The sequence below is a fragment of the Phocoena phocoena genome, chromosome 8 (genome assembly GCF_963924675.1).
Source record: "Phocoena phocoena chromosome 8, mPhoPho1.1, whole genome shotgun sequence".
In the NCBI taxonomy this organism is placed as follows: Eukaryota; Metazoa; Chordata; class Mammalia; order Artiodactyla; family Phocoenidae; genus Phocoena; species Phocoena phocoena.
In genome coordinates, this window is record NC_089226.1 from 109,338,401 (window position 1) to 109,355,378 (window position 16,978).

At 59.6% G+C, this 16,978-nt stretch overlaps 1 protein-coding gene across 1 annotated transcript in view; it reads right to left on the reverse strand.

Annotated features, from left to right (window-relative positions):
* The window catches only part of MUC5AC (mucin 5AC, oligomeric mucus/gel-forming), a 32,309-nt gene extending 26,670 nt beyond the window's left edge, over positions 1-5,639 (reverse strand). Inside the window, exons 1-9 of the mRNA XM_065882494.1 lie at positions 5,567-5,639; positions 3,915-3,989; positions 2,848-2,907; positions 2,412-2,673; positions 1,978-2,092; positions 1,521-1,611; positions 702-811; positions 366-579; positions 144-269 (exon numbers count right to left, since the gene is read on the reverse strand). Of these exons, the coding sequence (XP_065738566.1) occupies positions 144-269; positions 366-579; positions 702-811; positions 1,521-1,611; positions 1,978-2,092; positions 2,412-2,673; positions 2,848-2,907; positions 3,915-3,989; positions 5,567-5,639 (1,126 nt within the window). The remainder of the gene's footprint in view (positions 1-143; positions 270-365; positions 580-701; positions 812-1,520; positions 1,612-1,977; positions 2,093-2,411; positions 2,674-2,847; positions 2,908-3,914; positions 3,990-5,566) is intronic.
* Positions 5,640-16,978: the final 11,339 nt, after the last annotated feature.

Here is a 16,978-nt window from a genome sequence, read left to right on the forward strand (position 1 = left end):
CACAGTGGCCCTGCCCTGGAGGGTTCCTCAGACCCAGGGGTCCAGGGACACCTCGGGCCACGTCAGAGCGGCCTTCCTTCCTGAGCACCTACAATGCATTTGTGTGATTCTGGGGGCCCAGAGGGGGTGGGGCCCCGGCTCACCCTCAGGGCAGAAGCAGCCGGCGACGCAGTGGTCCTCGCAGAGCTGGGAGTGCTCCAGGTTGGAGCAGGTGTCCGTGCAGGGCGACCCGCACTCGCGGTACTGCATGTTGAGGGGGCACGTCTGGGCTGCAGGGAGGAGATGGGGCGCGTGTCACGCCCTGCCCCTGCCTCCGGCCCGAGAAGGGACGGCATGGCAGGGCCGGGGTCACACAGGGCACTCACGGCAGAGCTGGGGGCCCCGCCAGTCCAGGGGCAGCCCCCCGGCATGGGTGCACTGGCGGGAGTACTCAGCAAGGGTGTGACAGAGGCAGCTGGTGAGGTTGGCCTGCCCACAGTGGCAGAGATCTTGCCGGCAGGCCTCCACGTAGCTGCTGGCGTCCACCAGCGCGGCACAGTCCAAGAACGGCTCGCTGCTCAGCATCTCCTCGCAGATGCCCTGGGGCAAAGCCGGGGCACTCGGTCCAGGCTCTGGAACATCCCCTGGCTCACGGCCCCCTCCTCGGCTTGTCTCCGGGGCCGTGGGAGCCGGACGCCACCCCCGTTCACTCTGGGACTTACAAAACCGGTCAAGCAGTTCACGGGGGGCTCAGGGGCAGGGTCCTGACACTGCTCCGTGGGGCCGTCCATCTTCTGCAGATTCCCAAACTCGGTGGCGGTCAGCCTGATGTCTGACAGAAGCACAACACCGGGCTCCTTGCAGGCTCCCAGCGGCCCTCGCTCGGGGCGACCAGGCTACGCTGGCCTTCCCCTTCCACACCGCCAGTTTAAGCAGCGGCTACACAGGACTTTCAGGGAGTCTGGAGATGAAATGAGGAACTCCCGGGCATTCGGGGCTGCAGGGCAGCGGGTTGAGGTCCGTTAACTGACGCTCCGCTGGCCCAGGGCTGGAGAGTGACCCTGGGCCCCTGCCGGCCACTGCTGGGCACTCGGGCAGGCTTCCCCTAAGGGAGTCCCTTACGTATGGGCTCTGCGTGGGGCTTCATGGGCCTGACAGTGGGGACCCTGGGATCGGGGCTGCAGCGGGTGTGGGTCATATAAAAGGCCACTGCTTGGCAAAGTCTCAAGGACCAAGAAGCAGAGACAGGGTCTGGATGGAGGCAGGTCTTCGATTTCAGAGGAGGGTGTGTGACGGGCACTGAGAACAGGAGGGCTCAGCGGGGGCTGCCCCGCCGAGAGCGTGTGCTGGGGCATGCCCGAGTCTGTGCACACGTGTGTGGTGTAGGTGCGCGTGCATGCTGGACCTCGAGTGTGTGGGTCTGCGTGCGCGTGTGGGTGCGAAGACTGAGACCTCTGACTTGGGACCCTGGAAGGCAGGCTTCCAGGGAGCACAGAGCTGGAGCAGGCGGCAGGGAGGGGGGCTCGCGCCCCGGGGCTTACTGTGGGAGAAGAACTCGTTGAAGACGGGGACGCCATTGAAGTCTCCGCAGAGCCCGCAGGTCTGGTTGGCGTACTTGGGGTCCAGCTCCAGCTGCAATGAGAGGACACATCAGACTCCAGCCGTGCCAGGGACAGCCCCGGACCAGAAGGACAGACGAGGTTCCCCAGGCTGGAGCAGATGGGCCTCCTCACAGAGGACCCTCCCCATTTGCTCCACGCGGCTGGGACCCGGAGCAGGGGGTCTGTCCTGGAGGAAGCTACCCCCACACGCAGGGTCTCCATCAGGGGTGTGGACCCTGGGGCCCCGTTAGCATCTGGGCCCCATCCTCACTGCCACGGGGCTGGGGGTGTCTGGCTTTCCCACCCTCCTTCGCCCAGAGCACCTTCCTCCCTCCCTGGAGAGGCTGTCAGGCTGGAGGCATGTGCCTGGTCCCCCGAGCCCAGCCCCCCACCTCACCAGGAGGCTGTCATCCTGGTTCCACATGAAGACCAGGCCCAGCCTGGCCGCCACCTTCACGCCGCTGCTGCGTTGCTCAATGAGGACTCCGGAGCGGCTGAAGGGCAGCTGAATTCTGCGGAGAGAGGGCCCAGCTGAGGCGCCATAGGGCATGAGGGGACGGGCGGCATAGGTCTGGACTTCAGGCAGGGAGGGTCCCTTCAGTCACACGTATGACAAGGTCAACATGCCCACAAGAGCCTGGAGCTCTGGCATCAGAAGAACGAGGAAGGGGCCGCTTCCAGGGGCAGAGGAAGAGCCTGAGCCCCTGGGTGGGGCAGGGGGCCGAACATGGGGGCCTGGGGGGCACCGCTCCGGGACCCACTCTTGGGACAACTGCACTTCCCTCCCCCGACAGCCCAGAAGCATCCTCGCCGTCCAGGGCCCAGACTCACGGGAGGCTGTTGACCAGGACGGAGCCCTTGGTCAGCTCGACGACCATGCCGTCAAGCTTCATGGTGACCCTGCTGGGCGCGGTGGCATTGGGGCCTGGGCCGCGGCGGAGCTGGAGGTTGAAGTCCTCGTACGCGGCACCGCAGTGCGCGGAGAAGACGTAGTTGCACAGCCCGGGGAAGCGGAAGACGTCGCCGTCGAAGGTCTTGTAGTGGGAGTCGCCCCACGTGCTACACACCCGCCCGCCGTGCGCCGCATTCAGGGCTGTGGGCAGAACAGAGCGGGGCCTTTCTGAGGGCGCCGAGTCTGGGACACCCGGACGTCCCAAAACCTGGGCCCTTATCCACCTGGGAAGCCGCGGTCCCCCTGCCCGCCCCCCAGGTCTGACGAGGCAGAGCTCAGCCAACACGGCACCCCGCCTGCCTCTCGGGGTCTCACCTCGCACCAGGGGGGTGCTCCTCAGAGGCGGGTGGATGGTCGCCCCGCGGAGGGAGTTGCCTGTGGAAACAGGGCGGGTGATGCACAGCCCTCACCCCCACGGCCCAGGCACAGCTCAGCCCCCACGAGAGGCTTTGGCGGCTCCGCGACTGCTCGGGTCTGGCGGACTCTAGATCCGGCTCCGGGTTCTGCCGTGTATATGGCCTCCCGGCCGGTGTGAACACCAAGGCCAGCGGGGACCACTGTGGGCTGAGAGCAGAGCACCCCAGGGGCCCCAGCTCTCACACCCCGTGGCCCAGAATGCTGTTTGCACTGGGGCTTCCTTGCTCCCGGAATCTCAAAAATGCCTGAATCGATACCTGGAGACTGTCGTGCAGAGTGAAGTAAGTCAGAAACAGAAAAACAAATATCCTATGTTAACACATATTCATGGAATCTAGAAAAAGGTACAGACGAACCAGTTTGCAAGGCAGAAATAGAGACACAGACGTAGAGAACAAACGTATGGACACCAAGCGGGGAAAAGAGGGTGGGATGAATTGGGAGATTGGGATTGACATATATACACTAATATGTATAAAATAGGTAACAACTGAGAAGCTGCTGGATAGCACAGGGAACTCTACTTCGTTTTGCTGTACAGTAGAAACTAACACAACATTGTAAAACTACACCCCGATTAAAAAAAAAAACAAACGCATCAGCAGCTACGGGCAATCCCTTGGGTGCTGACATCAGGCACAGGTGTGCCTCCCTGGGAACCCCTTTTGGGGACATGCAAACGGAGGTGGCTGGGTCTGTCCCCGAGCCTCCCCTTGCTCTGGGGCGTCTGGCCGCGCTGGGGGCTGACCCTCACCCGCCCTGCCACCACTGGAGTATCAGGTGTTAACTCCAGGAAGAAAGGGACATTCTGTGAGCTCCCAGACAGCCTGTCACCCTGTCTCAGCCACGCCGGATGGGGATGGCAAGCAGCCTGCAGGGCCCAAGGCGAGTGACCCATGGCCCCTCAAGGGCTCTTTGACTGCTGGGGTGGGGGGGGCGCTCTGATAGGTGGGGGATCCACTCACCGCCAGGCCCCTGGGGGGCAGGAGGGAGGTCCGGGTACGCATAGCCGAGCTCTGCAGTGCTGTCCCGGCCCTGGCCTTTGGGAAGAGGAGAGGGTGCTGGGCCTGAGCCGGCCAAAGGACAGGCACGTCCCCTCAGAGGATGCACGGAGGGAGGGGCGGAAAGTCCAGATGGTGGGATTCTCTGTGCGGACGGGGGCACTGGGAGGATCTCTTCCAGGCTGCCGAGCCTTGGAGGTCACCCGGGCCCACGGCTGGGCCACCACTCCCTTGACCTCCCCCTCAGGTGGCCCCATGAGCATGTGGGGTGACCCCGGCTGGTCTCTCCAGGGGCCATTCCTTTGTTCACTGTTCATTCATGCCCACCGAGTGTCCACCGGGGCCCAGGACGTAGGGGGACAGGCAGGCAGCCCCCGTCCATCTACCGAGGGAGCAGACAGTAAAGCCACGGGTCTGCTGCAGCTGGTCCAAAGCAACCAGAGCTCTGGAGGAAAATTCAGAGCCTGTTGGGGATCTGGGACCAAGAGTGGGGACAGAGCTGCACCCAAAATGGGGTGCTCAGGGCCACTGCACGGGTAGGGGCCCAGCACCACGGAGGTCAGGTAGGCAGGGCCCAGGGACAGGCAGTGTTGGCCTGGAGGCCACCCCAAGAACCTCATTTCTGGGGTCCTCAGAGGCTGTTCCAAAGGTGCAGGATGTCACCAGACACGGGCTTGCCATCATCCTGCACAGAGCTGGCATGGCAGGAGGGTGCCCAGCCCCCCACCCAGAAGGGGAGGCCCAGCCCTCCTCTGGAAGGGGGGCTGATCCAGGGAGCACTGCTTCACTCACTGGTGTTCTGGCCCCATTTCTCAGATCACCTGGGACAACCTGGACGCATCCTTGCCATGTGTCCAGGGAACATCCAGTGGGGCAGCCTTGCCCGGAGTACTCAAGAGAGAGCTTCCCAGTTCTGAGACTGTCTGGTGGCAGCGGGAGACTGGGGACCGGGATGTGTGAGCCGCCTGGGGCAGTGGGGACCTTGGGTAACACGGCATGTTCCCCAAGCTGCCGTTCCAGGAGCCTGAGAGCCACCCCTCACCCATCCAGGGCCCTGCTATCCCCTGGGAAGCAGAGGAGGGAGGCGCAGGCCCATATGGGAAGGGGCCTCCGAGGACCGTGGGGCCTGTGAGCCGCCCTCATCACACCCTCCACCTAGGACTGAGCCCACCACAGAGAAACAGACAGGGAAAGCGAGCTTCTGAACCGGGGATGCACGGGGTGGGGTGGGGGGCGGTGTCCCAGGCAGGTGGGCAGCTCTGCCAGGCTGGGCCAGGAGTTCAAGAGTCTGCTCAGACCAGGCTTGGCAGGGGGCAGGGGGCAGAGAGCAGCAGAGACACACGTGTGGATGAGATTCTGCAGCCAGGGGCTCATAGATACTGGGCTGCTCCCAGCCCTAACCCCCACATGGACCCCACAGCCCCCAAGAACCCCTCCCCAGCCCCACAAGCTGGAAGAGCAGCTCACGGATGCACTCAGCTTGGCCAGAGCCCAGGACAAGGCCTCAGAGCTGCCCGCTGCCCGCCGGGGGCCAGGGCCACCCTAGGATTTGGGGGGGCCACAGGGGTGCCGGGCCATGGTCAGGGCCAGCCTGGGAAAGCCAGCACGAACCTTACCTGTGAGCTGGGCGCAAGCCAGAGTGAGGCCCAGGGCCCAGAGCAGGGCCAGCTTCCTCCGGCCGACACCCATGGTGTGTGGGGGGAGAAGTCCCCAGGGCAGCCTCTGAGGAGGGCTCTGCGTCTGCAGGAGCCTTTTGTAGTCCCAGAGCTGGCTCCAGCCCCACGGGCCTCACGTGGGAGGGTGGGGCAGGGCCTGTGGTTCCCCTCACCCAGGTAAACAGTGGCCACTGGCTACGGCAGCTGAAGACAGGCAGGGATGGGCGTGTCTGCCGGGTGGGACGTGGTCCCTGAGGGTCTGCCAGTCCTGGCCTCAGGCATCCTCCACCACGCCCCTGCCCCTGGACCTTCCCTGGGCACTCTGCCGTGCCGGCCAGACCCCTGAGTTCCTGGCACCTGGAGTGGCCACTGGCCTCCTCCCTGCTGCCGGGGCTGCTGTGGCCAGCCCCACCCTCACTGGAGAAGGGCTCAGGGCACGGCACCCCCAGTGACAGGACCCCGTCTCACAGTGCGGCCCCCCGACCCGTCCTGCCTGGGAGCCTGGCTGTGCTCCAGCTGGGCGGGCGACCCAAGGCCAGCTCCAGTCACAAGTGGGCCTGTGGCCTTGAGGGGCAGGGGTGGCTGAGTCCACTGCGCTGGAGAGATGCCGACTGAACGAGCCCAGAAACTGGCCCAGTGGTCTTGGCCCTGATGGGCTCTGGTTGAGAAAGCGCCCTGGTGTGATGGACACGCAGCCTCAGACAGTGGGCCTATCAGGGAGCCAGGCGCTGCGGCTGGACTTCCGTCCCAGGGGTCCGCACCCCCCCCCAAGGCTGGGGTCTCCACTGCCACAGGTGAGCCCAGCCAGGAGGCTCTACCTGGGGCGGAGTGGCAGCAAGGTGAGCAAGGTCCCCACCCTGCTGGGGCGGGGGCTGGGGCCAGGGGGCTCCCAGGAGTTGCTCTCAGCATTTGCTTCTGGCTCACTAGGGGCCTGTCCCGAGCTCCTTCTGGTCACCTGGTTTTTGGCCCCTGAGCCATCCCCTCCTCATGCCCCAAATTGGCCCTGGTACCTGGTAGAAAGAATGCCTCACACATAACAGGAGAGTGGGGGAGGGACATGGTGGGTGAGTGAACGAGTGAGTGTGTAAGAGAGTGAATGAGTGAGAGAGTGAGTGGGTGGGTGGACGGGTGATCACATAGCAGGGGGCGTGGATGCTGGTTGAAGGGAGCTGGCGCCACCTCCGAGCCCCCCTGCTCCCCCTACCCCCTGCAGGCTGGTGTTTCACATTCTCACCCTCCCCCACACAGCTGCCTGGCTCTAGAGCTTGACTGCTGTCACCTGGTGCTGAGCAGGGCCGGCCCCTAGGGGCAGGCCGAGGGGGCCAGTCTGGCTCCAAAGGGCTGTGTGGGTTTTGTGGTTAGGATGTTGGACGTTGGGAACCAGTGCCTTGGTGGGGAGGCTCAAGGGTCTGCAGCTGGGGGCCAGACCCAAGCTGAGGGAAGCATGAGTGACACGGGTCTCCCCTCCTCACGACCCCAGGAAGGCAGGGAGGTTACAGGTCAACCAGTGTCCATGCTCCCGGCGTAGGGCACGGGCCTGAGTCCACACCTCGCCCCCGACCCACCTGAGTCACCAGGCACGCCCTGCACCGGGGTTAACATCCCTTCCCAGGGTGGGGGAACCCCATAAGAGGGACCCGTGGAGAGGGGGTCTGGAGTCGGGGCAGGTGTGGGACCAGTGACCCAGCCTTGAAAACCAGGGGCCTTCTTCCCTGTGACCTCCCCGAGCCCAGTGGGGGGCTGGAAGGGGCCCCTTAAAGCAGTGGGGCAGTGATTCCACCCTCCTGCTCTCAGGGGCCTTCATGCTTCGTGAGGGCAGCACAGGGGAAGGGGCACGGCTGGGGTGAGCCTTGGCCACCCTCAGTTTCCTCACCTGAAAAGGGGGTCCATGAAAACCGCTGCAGGAAGAGGGTTCGTGTCCAGGGGTTCACAGTAGGGTGCTGTCTGTGGCAAGCGGGACCCACACATGGGGGTGTGGCTCGCCCAGGGCAGTGGCCCCAGAAGCCTTTGTTCCCCCGGGTTCCCGGGGGACCGCACAGCCTGCACCTGGGCTGCTGCCAGCCCCCCACCCAGACCTACTAAACTAGCGGGTTTACTGGGGAGCAAGGCAGTGCCTGTTTGGACAGAGGGCTGGGGTCCAGCGCTGACAGGACCGCCCAAGCGTTGCCATGGCAACAGGAGGACAGTGGAGGGATGTGGGGATAAGATGCAGGCCAGGACGCTGACTCACTCTGGCAGCTCTGATTTGGGACCAGAAGCGGGCATCAGATAGCTCCTGTTTGTATGGGGGACTGACCCAGGTGAGGATGAAATGCCCACCAGCCCGGATCCGGCCAAGAACAGGGCCCCACGGGTGGGCAAGGAGCCTATGGGTGGGAGGTGCGAGTCCAGCGCTTTCCTCTTGGGGCGGGTGGTGTCCTGGGACCCCCGGGGGCAGCATGTTCCTCACAGCTCTCTCCTCGGACACATGACATGATGGAGAGGCAGCCCCCACGACCCTCAGGACCCTGGGCTGCCTGACCCTGACCCTGATCCTGACCCTGGCCTAGCCCAGCCCAGCTGTTCCTGGCCAAGGCGACCAAGGCAGGGGACACTGGCTTCAGCATTGCCTGCCCAGGGCTGGCACTCCTCCCCCACGCCTGTCCCTTCCTTTCCAGTTTTTGGGCGTGGCCGAGGTCCCAACGCAGGTGACCTGCAGGGCCGTTGGGGTCACTCTGCTGTAGCTGCAGGACCTGGGGGCTGAGCCGTCCCAGCAACCTTCTCCAGACCCGACACTCCCACCTCCCTCAGCCCACGCAGGCTGTGGGGCAGAGGCTCTGTCCTGGTGGACAGGTACAGCTTAGGGGCAGAAAAAGGGGGCAGCTTCACAGCCCTTCCCGTGTGGGACTCTGTGGGGTTGGCTTCCTCCCCTCCAGGGCGAGGAGGTGAGAACAGCGGGGTCTGACTGGACGCACAGACTGTCCGGCTGGAGTGGCCAGGCAGCCAGACCCAGACCTTCCTCCCCTATGGCTTCCACCCCTATGGTGCCCTCGAGGGGCTGCAGTGGGGGAAGACTTGACTTCCACCCTTCCACCTGGGGCACATCTCCAACCCGGAGGTCCACACCCACAACCCAAACACCAGGTCCCTCCAACCCCCTGCCCTGGGGAAAGAGCCAGGCCTGGACCAGCCGCACGTCTTAAAGCAGACAGTCAGCTGTGGCTCCTGTTTTCTGCCGAGGCTGCGGAGTGGACGGGTGTCTCCAGGCCCCTCTGGACACTTTGCCAGCCCCGTCTCAGACGCCAGCCTGGTGGCAGCCCTAGTGGGCCGGGCACACTTCTTGCCAGCCCCGTCTCAGACGCCAGCCTGGTGGCAGCCCTAGAGGGCCGGGCACACTTCTTGCCAGCCCCATCTCAGACGCCAGCCTGGTGGCAGCCCTAGAGGGCCGGGCACACTTCTTGCCAGCCCCGTCTCAGACGCCAGCCTGGTGGCAGCCCTAGAGGGCCGGGCACACTTCTTGCCAGCCCCGTCTCAGACGCCAGCCTGGTGGCAGCCCTAGAGGGCCGGGCACACTTCTTGCCAGCCCCGTCTCAGACGCCAGCCTGGTGGCAGCCCTAGAGGGCCGGGCACACTTCTTGCCAGCCCCGTCTCAGACGCCAGCCTGGTGGCAGCCTTAGTGGCCGGGCACACTTCTTGCCAGCCCCGTCTCAGACGCCAGCCTGGTGGCAGCCCTAGAGGCCGGGCACACTTCTTGAAGGCCTCACTGTATAATTCAGTCCGTAGAAAATCAAACACTCCTGAGCGGCAGGAACTGTGGTATATCCCTGCTTTCTGGACGACACAGATGGGAGGCACCTGACCTCAGAGGGGCCAACTGGAATTCGAATCCAGGGCCTGGGGCTCCAGACACTGGGAGGAGATGGTATCCTGGCCCTGAAACCCATCAGCTGGGCCAGCACATCACCCTCTCTGTGCCGCGGGCACCTCATCTGGAAAATGGTGATCATAGGAGCACTGCTCAGAGGACTGTTGCCCCAAGGACAAAACCAACTGATGCATCAGGGAAGCATCCTCTGAGCTGCGTCTGGTCCCCCGGAAGAGCCCCTGCCGCCCTTGCAGCGGTCGCCTCCAGGAGGCTTCAGGCAAGTTGAGGGACCTCATGAAGCTCCCGCTTTCTCTTCCTGAAACGGGGCGATGATGCCGCGCTGGGTCGTCCCTTCGACTTTCTGCACACTTTGACGCACCTGGAATCTCGGCGCATTGTCGGCCGAACCTGCGCCGTGACCGCCAACCAGGCAGCACCTTCCTCTCTTGGCTGCGCCTAAAATCACAGCACCGTTTCTCACCAATGTTGGCTTAGCATCCGTGACCCACAGTCACTCCTGACGCAGGGGACACCGCGAGGCCGAGGGTGCGGCCTGATGTCATAGATGCGGAAACCAGCAGTTTGGGGAAAGTTTACCACGTATCCCGCGTGAGAGAATGATTTCAGGACAGAGGCAGATGGAACCCTTCTAACCCACGAAGAGGAAGTGGGCGCCGCCTCGGCAGGAAGGCGCTGGGAACCTCTGATAGCTTGCAGGAATTATCAAGCTATTGACAGAAAGGGCACGGTGGCTTCAGAGTTGCTCCAAGCCGGGAACTTCCTTGATAAGGAGGACGGTGTCCTAATCCCTCCTGCTTGGCTTCGGGGCCCGAGGGGGAGAGAGCCATCTGGAAGATGCCCATGGGTGGGGTCAGCCTCCCCGGGCCAAGGGGCCAAGACCCTCCCGGTACCGACGGCGCGGGCGGGGGGGGCAGGGGGGGGCGTGGGGGATGCTCTCTGGGCGGCGGGAGAAGGGAGCAGAGAGTAAACTTGGTTTTATGGCAGGGCTGACCTGATTTGGAGGCTTCCTGCACGTGTCTGTTTACCTGCATCACTGGGCAGACGGAATTCCTCCCGAGATCTGACCTGGTCCCCCAGATCCACAGCTGTAGATGAAGGGCAGTGAGACCCCGGCTTGCTGCTGACAGTGGCTCCCCCCTCACCCCACAGCTGAGCCCCTCTCTGCCCAGGCCTGGGCGGGGCAGTGCTGGCCCTGGAGTCCCTCATCGCCCTGGGCCCAGCTCGGCTCCTGGGAGCCCCCGCCCGCCCCCTCCTGCCCCAGAAAACACAAAGGCCCTCAGCCCCTCCCCACCATGCCCTCCTCCAATGCCTCTGCTCAGCGGTCACCCCTCCACCTCCTTGGGGGCACGGAGGGGACTGTCCGTTGAGGTTGTTCCCTGGAGGCAACCGCATCTGTGTCCCTCCTAGCTTCCCAGGCAGCCTGGGCACCCGGGGGTCAGGTAGCAGCTGACACTACTAGAATCCAGCCTCCTCTGCTCTAAGAGCACTGTGCCAGCCCCTCCCCCAAACACCACCATCTGCAGGCAGGGAACTGCCCGCCCACCTGCCCGCATCAGCACAAGGAAAAGTCACCCTTGACGGTCCTGTCAGCCTCTAGGGAGAGGGGCGGATGCATCCAAAGCGAGATGCCGCCCAAACAACCCTGACTGTGGCCCCCAGGGTCCTGACGCGGAGCGGGTGCCTCTGACCCCAGGACAAAAGGACATCGGCACTCGGGGGGCTGGGGATTGTCTAACGCCATCAGCACGTTTCAAAGGTATTGTTCACAGTGTAAAATCGTGCTCATAGAAATTAAAGCACCACTTCTGGGTGTGTCCCAAAAGAACTGAAGGCAGGGCTTCGAAGAGATATTTGCACATCTGTGCTCCCAGCAGCCCAGAGGTAGAGGCAACCCAAGTGTCCATTGATGGATGAAGGGATACACGTGGTCCATCCACACAGTGAGATATTATTCAGCCTTAAAAAGGAAGGAAATCTGACTCAGGCTACACAGGATGAATCTTGGGGACAAGATGCTCAGTGAAATATGCCAGACGCAGGACAAGTCCTGCATGATTCAGTCACGCGAGGTCCCTGGAGGAGTCACATCCATAGAGACAGAAGTAGACGGTGGGGCCCGGGGCTGGAGGAGGGGAGGGGAGTGAGTGTTTAAATGGGGACAGAGTGTCCGTTTGGGAAGATGGAAAGTTCTGGAGTGGGTGGTAGTGAAGTTTGCACAATGATGTGAATGTACTTAGTGCCTCTGAAATGTACACTTAGACATGGTTAAGATGGTACATTTTGTTACATGTATTTTAACACAATTTTTTTTTTTTTTTTTGCGGTACGCGGGCCCCTCACTGCTGTGGCCTCTCCCGTTGCGGAGCACAGGCTCCGGACGCGCAGGCCCAGCGGCCGTGGCTCACGGGCCCAGCTGCTCCGCGGCATGTGGGATCTTCCCGGACCGGGGCACGAACCCGCGTCCCCCGCATCGGCAGGCGGACTCTCAACCACTGCGCCACCAGGGAAGCCCTAACACAATTTTTTAATGGGAAAAGAAAATGAAGCAAAAGTTGCCACTCTCACCTCGAGAAAATACCTGTAAATAATCTGGTGTCTGTGTTTGCACATCTTGAAAGCAGGCTTTTCACAGCACACACGGTCTTCTGAGCCTCCGCTGGTGACGGCCCAGGCCCTCCTCCCTCCAAGACCGCTTCCTGTCCCTTTTCCGGGCTCATATAAATACAAAGAGAGCAGACACATCTCCAGGAACATTCATTAAAATCATGGCTTGGAGGGGAGCTGACCCACAGGGGGGCCAGGCCAGCACCCCTGAAATGCTGGTGGAGCCGAGCCTTCCCAGGGCTGGCGGGATTCCACCTCTAAGAGCACACATGCGTGGCACCCACTTCTGGGGCCAGAAACCCAGAGATGCTGGGGAACCACCCTGCCTGGAACTCCCACTCGGCAAACACCAGCCGGGAGCGTCCACCCACTCACACCTGGAATCTCTGAGGACCGTGCAGGCAGGCGAATAACCACCGCAGACCCGGGCACACCTGCTGTGAGTCACTGCCCCCCAGGCCCGGCCGGCGGGGCCTCGAGCCTCCAGCACTGACGGAGCCTGGACTCCACCGCCGCACCTCCCCGGGCCAGGCCCCTGGGAATGGTGGAGGGACCAAGGGCCCAACACGCTTGGCCCAGCGGGGGACAGGGACAATGCTGTCTCCATCCAGGGGGACCAGGGACGTAAGCGCCAGGGGCCCAGGCAGCCGGGCAGTGATCTGGAGAGAAATGCTCAGCAAAGCATCACACTGGTGCCCGCACTACCCCAGATTTGTAAAGATAAGACCAGAAAGATGGAAGGAAATCACGGCAGTGACTGCTCTGGTGTGGTCGGTGGCGCTGTGGGCGGGATTTCCTTCTGAAAACAAGCGCAGGCACCATAGAGCTGAAACATTGTAGCTGGAACTGAAACATTGTCTCAGTAGCTGTCAAAGCAATCACCCCCCCCCCCACCAAACAGGCAGCAACACGCGTGCAAATACACACGCACACAGGCACACACAGCGGGCAGGGCAGGCAGTGAACACGACCCCTCAGTGACGCGGTCCCCAGAGCCCAGGCTGCCTCTCTCCCCTCATCTGCTCTGCAGAGCTGGGGTGTGCAGAGGGACCCCTGACACCCTCCCTGGACAGGCCCTGGAGGGCTCTCAGGAGCCCCAGGGGCAACGCAGGCCCCTCCCAAGCCCGGCACATCCAGGCTCCACGCCCAAGGCTGGACACCCGCTCCGAGCCCTGGGCTGCAGGCTGAAGCAGCACAGATTCTGGGACCCCCAAGGGCTGGGCCAGGAGCTCGGCCCCCGCGGCCAGGCGTGTGGCAGTCACCCGGGACCACACGCCACTGAGCTGAGGAAGCTCAGCGCGCAGACGGGGAGCCACTTAGAGCCTCCGCCCCCTCGCCCACGGGCCACAGTCCCTTGGTAAGTCGTCCCCAGGCCGCTTCCCACCGGGCAGCCTCACTCCCTGCTGAGGCCCCTCTCCTCTTCCACGCCCCACGTCCCCCTGGCCCAAGACCCCTCTCTCCATCCACGACCCCTCAGCCCTGCCCCTGGCTTTCCTGTGGGATGACAAGTGACCCCCAGTGAAGGAGCGGAAGGGCCCCTTCGGGGAAGGAGGTGTCCCAGCTAGAAACTGGATCCAGCGGACATTCCTGGGCTGCAGACGGCCTGGGCCAGACCCCAGCACCCTCTCTCCCAGGACTTCTGCTCCCCTCGGGATGACCAGTAGTCCCAGTCTGCCCAGAGCATTCTGGTTTTAAAGCCAAAAATCCCACATCCCAAGAAACCCCTCAGTCCCCGGGGACCAGAGCAGTGGGTCACCCTCGCCCGGCCCGCAGGACTCCCACTGACCACTCGGAAAGCCATGGGGCGGGAGCAGGCGGGGCTGGGGGTCTTGGGGGTAGGGGGTTGCAGGCAGAGCCCTCTGCCCTGCACATGGCCAGGCCAGGACTGAGCCAGAGCAGTCACTGGTCACGGCTGGCTGTGTCCGGCCAGCTGACCCACAGAGCCTGCTCCGGGAGTGTTCCCGTCAGTGACCCCCACGTGGGCCGTTCTGCTGGGAGCAAGGTGGGGTCCAGGACCACCAAGCTGAGCTTCTTCCCACACGTGCTATGACACTTGGAGCCCCTCTGCTGCCGTACAGCAAGACTTGGCCTATTTCTTTTTTTGTTTTTTCAATTAATCTTTTTAGTCTCTTATTGAAACCTTAAGTCTTTGGTTTGAAATCACCGTGAATGTCAAAATAGAGCAATCACATGTAAACACTTGCATCTGTTAATAATTTATCAGATCACAGAGTTTGCAGAAAGATCAAATGTTCAAAAATCAATTAAAGGTTCAATTATTTAACTACCTGGATGAAAAAAAAATAGTTGTACCCATAAGATATGACTCACTAAACTAATTCCATCGCGGGTAATTAATATTTGAATATTTAAGATAAAATTATTTTGGTAACTAGAAAAATATAGGTGAATCTGTTTATAATTCCCAAATAGAGAAAAACGTAAGAAGCATAAAAGCAGTAGAAGAAACTTAAAAGAAAAAAATTTAGGAAATTTACACTCATACATTTCAAGGCACCACCATCCATAATAGTCAACAAATGGAAACAACCCAATGCCCACATACAGTAAAATAAACAAGCAAAGAGTGACATTTCAAACGCCCATTTTTTCCAAGTTCGTTTGTTTTTCTTTTCTTATTGATTTGTAAGAGTACTTTATACATACTTGATACAAGTTCTTTGTCAGAAGCTCGTACTGTGAGTACCTTTTTTAAGTGTGTTTTGATGAAGTTCTTAATTTTGATGGAACACAATTATCCTTTTCTTTCTTTCTTAGTTGATGTTTTCGTGTTCTAAGTAATCTTCATCTAACTCACAGTCCTGAAGACACGCTCCCACGTTTTCTCCCAGAAGTTTTCTTGTTTCCCATTCCACATATGGGACCGTGATCCAGCTGGAATCCTGTCTGTGTGTGGTGTGGCCTGGTCAGGTTCATGTTTTTCCGTCTGCTGTCCAAGGGCCCGAGCACTGCTGTTCGTGGTGTGTTCGTCACAAGCCAAGTAGCCACATGTGTGGGTCTCTTCCTGGGGTCCCCATTCTGCCCAGATGATGGAAGGGGGAGGGGAGGGGGGAGGGGCTGGGGGCTAACCGCACCGTTAACTCGCCAATGACACTGTTTTGCTTTGCTTGAATTTTTGCTGGACCATGGCTAACATTTCATAAACAAGTAACATTTATTATCTTTGGAATGAGTTGCAGTTTCCCCTGGAGACTAATATAGATTAATTTCTGTGACTATCTTCTGGACTCTAAAAATGAATGAATGTCATCTGTACTAGGGAATAAAGTTAGAAACGTATGAACAAATAAATCTTATGAATCACATAATTGAAATCTTGCCTCTATGTCTGTCTATCCGTCTCTCTTGCACCTGTCATGGGGTGGGACACTGCAACCACCTAAGGTGTAATTTATACACAGTAAAACTCTCTCTCATTCGTGCAGAATTTTGGGAGTTCTGATGAACGCATACTGTTGTGTATAACAACCACCACCCAGGCATGGGTGACTGGACCCTACGGTAAGAGTGCGTCTAGCTTATAATAAGCCACTGGGCCATATTCCAGCAGGGCTGTGCCGTCCTGGTTCTGCCAGCCGTGTGGCAGCCGGGCCACTCTGTGTGAGTCTCCTTGTAGCTTTCGTTTGAATTTTTCTCTAACAGCTTTTGATGTTGAGGATACTTTATATCCGTGTGTCTTCTTAGCTGAGGGGACCGTCAACACTTTGGCCAATTTTTAAATTGAACTGTTTGCTTTCTTATCGCTGAGTCTTGAAAAACCTTTGTGTGTTCTGAACACAAGTCCTTTATCAGACATGTGATTTGTCAACATTTTCTCCCAGTTCATGGTTGATCTTTTCACTTTTCAGAGCGTCTTTCAAAAAGCAAAGGTTTTTAATTGTGATGAGACCCAATTTATCAACTTCTTCTCTTATGGGTCTCGCTTTTGGTGTCATAGCTAAGACATCACACCTACACCAGTGTCACCAAGGTTTTCTCTTGCTTTCCTGCATAAGTCTTGTAATTTTAGGTTCTACATTTAGATCCTCATCCATTCTGAGTTAATCTGTGTGTGAGGTGTGATGTACGGATTGGGTTTCTTTTCTTTCTTTCATTTTTTTGCATGTGGATGTTCAAGGACTTCAGCACCATTTGCTGAAAAGACAGTTTAACATATTTTGATGCTATGGGGGTTTTTTTCAATTAAGCTTTTTATTTTGAGATAATTGTAGATTCTCATGAAGCTCTAAGAAATAATCCAGAAAGATTCCAGGTACCCTTTACCCAGCCTCCCCCAATGGTGACATCTTACAAAACAACAGTGGGACATCTCGACCAGGATGTTGGCATTGATACAGCCGAGACAAAGAGCCTTTCCAGCCCCACCAGGATCCTGCCTCTTGCCTTTGCTCTCCCTCTCACCACCTAGCTAACCCCCGACAACCACAAACCTGTTCTCTAGTTCTATAACTTTGCTGTTTCGGGAATTGTATAGAACCTTTGGGGACTCTTTTTTCACTCAGCACAACTCTCTGGAGAGTCACTCAGGTTGTTTTGTGTTCTCTGCTTTTTACCGCCAAGCGAGATCCCAGGGCGGGGATGGCCCACAGCTTGCTCATCTATCCACCTGTTGAACGACATCTGGGTTGTGTCCAGGTTTTGGCTGTTGTGAAGATGTGTGCACGGGCTTTGGCGTAAACATCAGTTCTTGTTTCTCCGGGATAAATAAATGCCTTCGTGCAATTGCTGTGCTGTACAGTAGTTGCGTGTTTAGATTTTTAAGAACTCGACAAACTGTTATTATTGCTAGAGTGATTGTATTATCATTTGTTTGTTTGTTTTGTTTTTTGCGGTACGCGGGCCTCTCACTGCTGTGGCCTCTCCCGTTGCGGAGCACAGGCTCC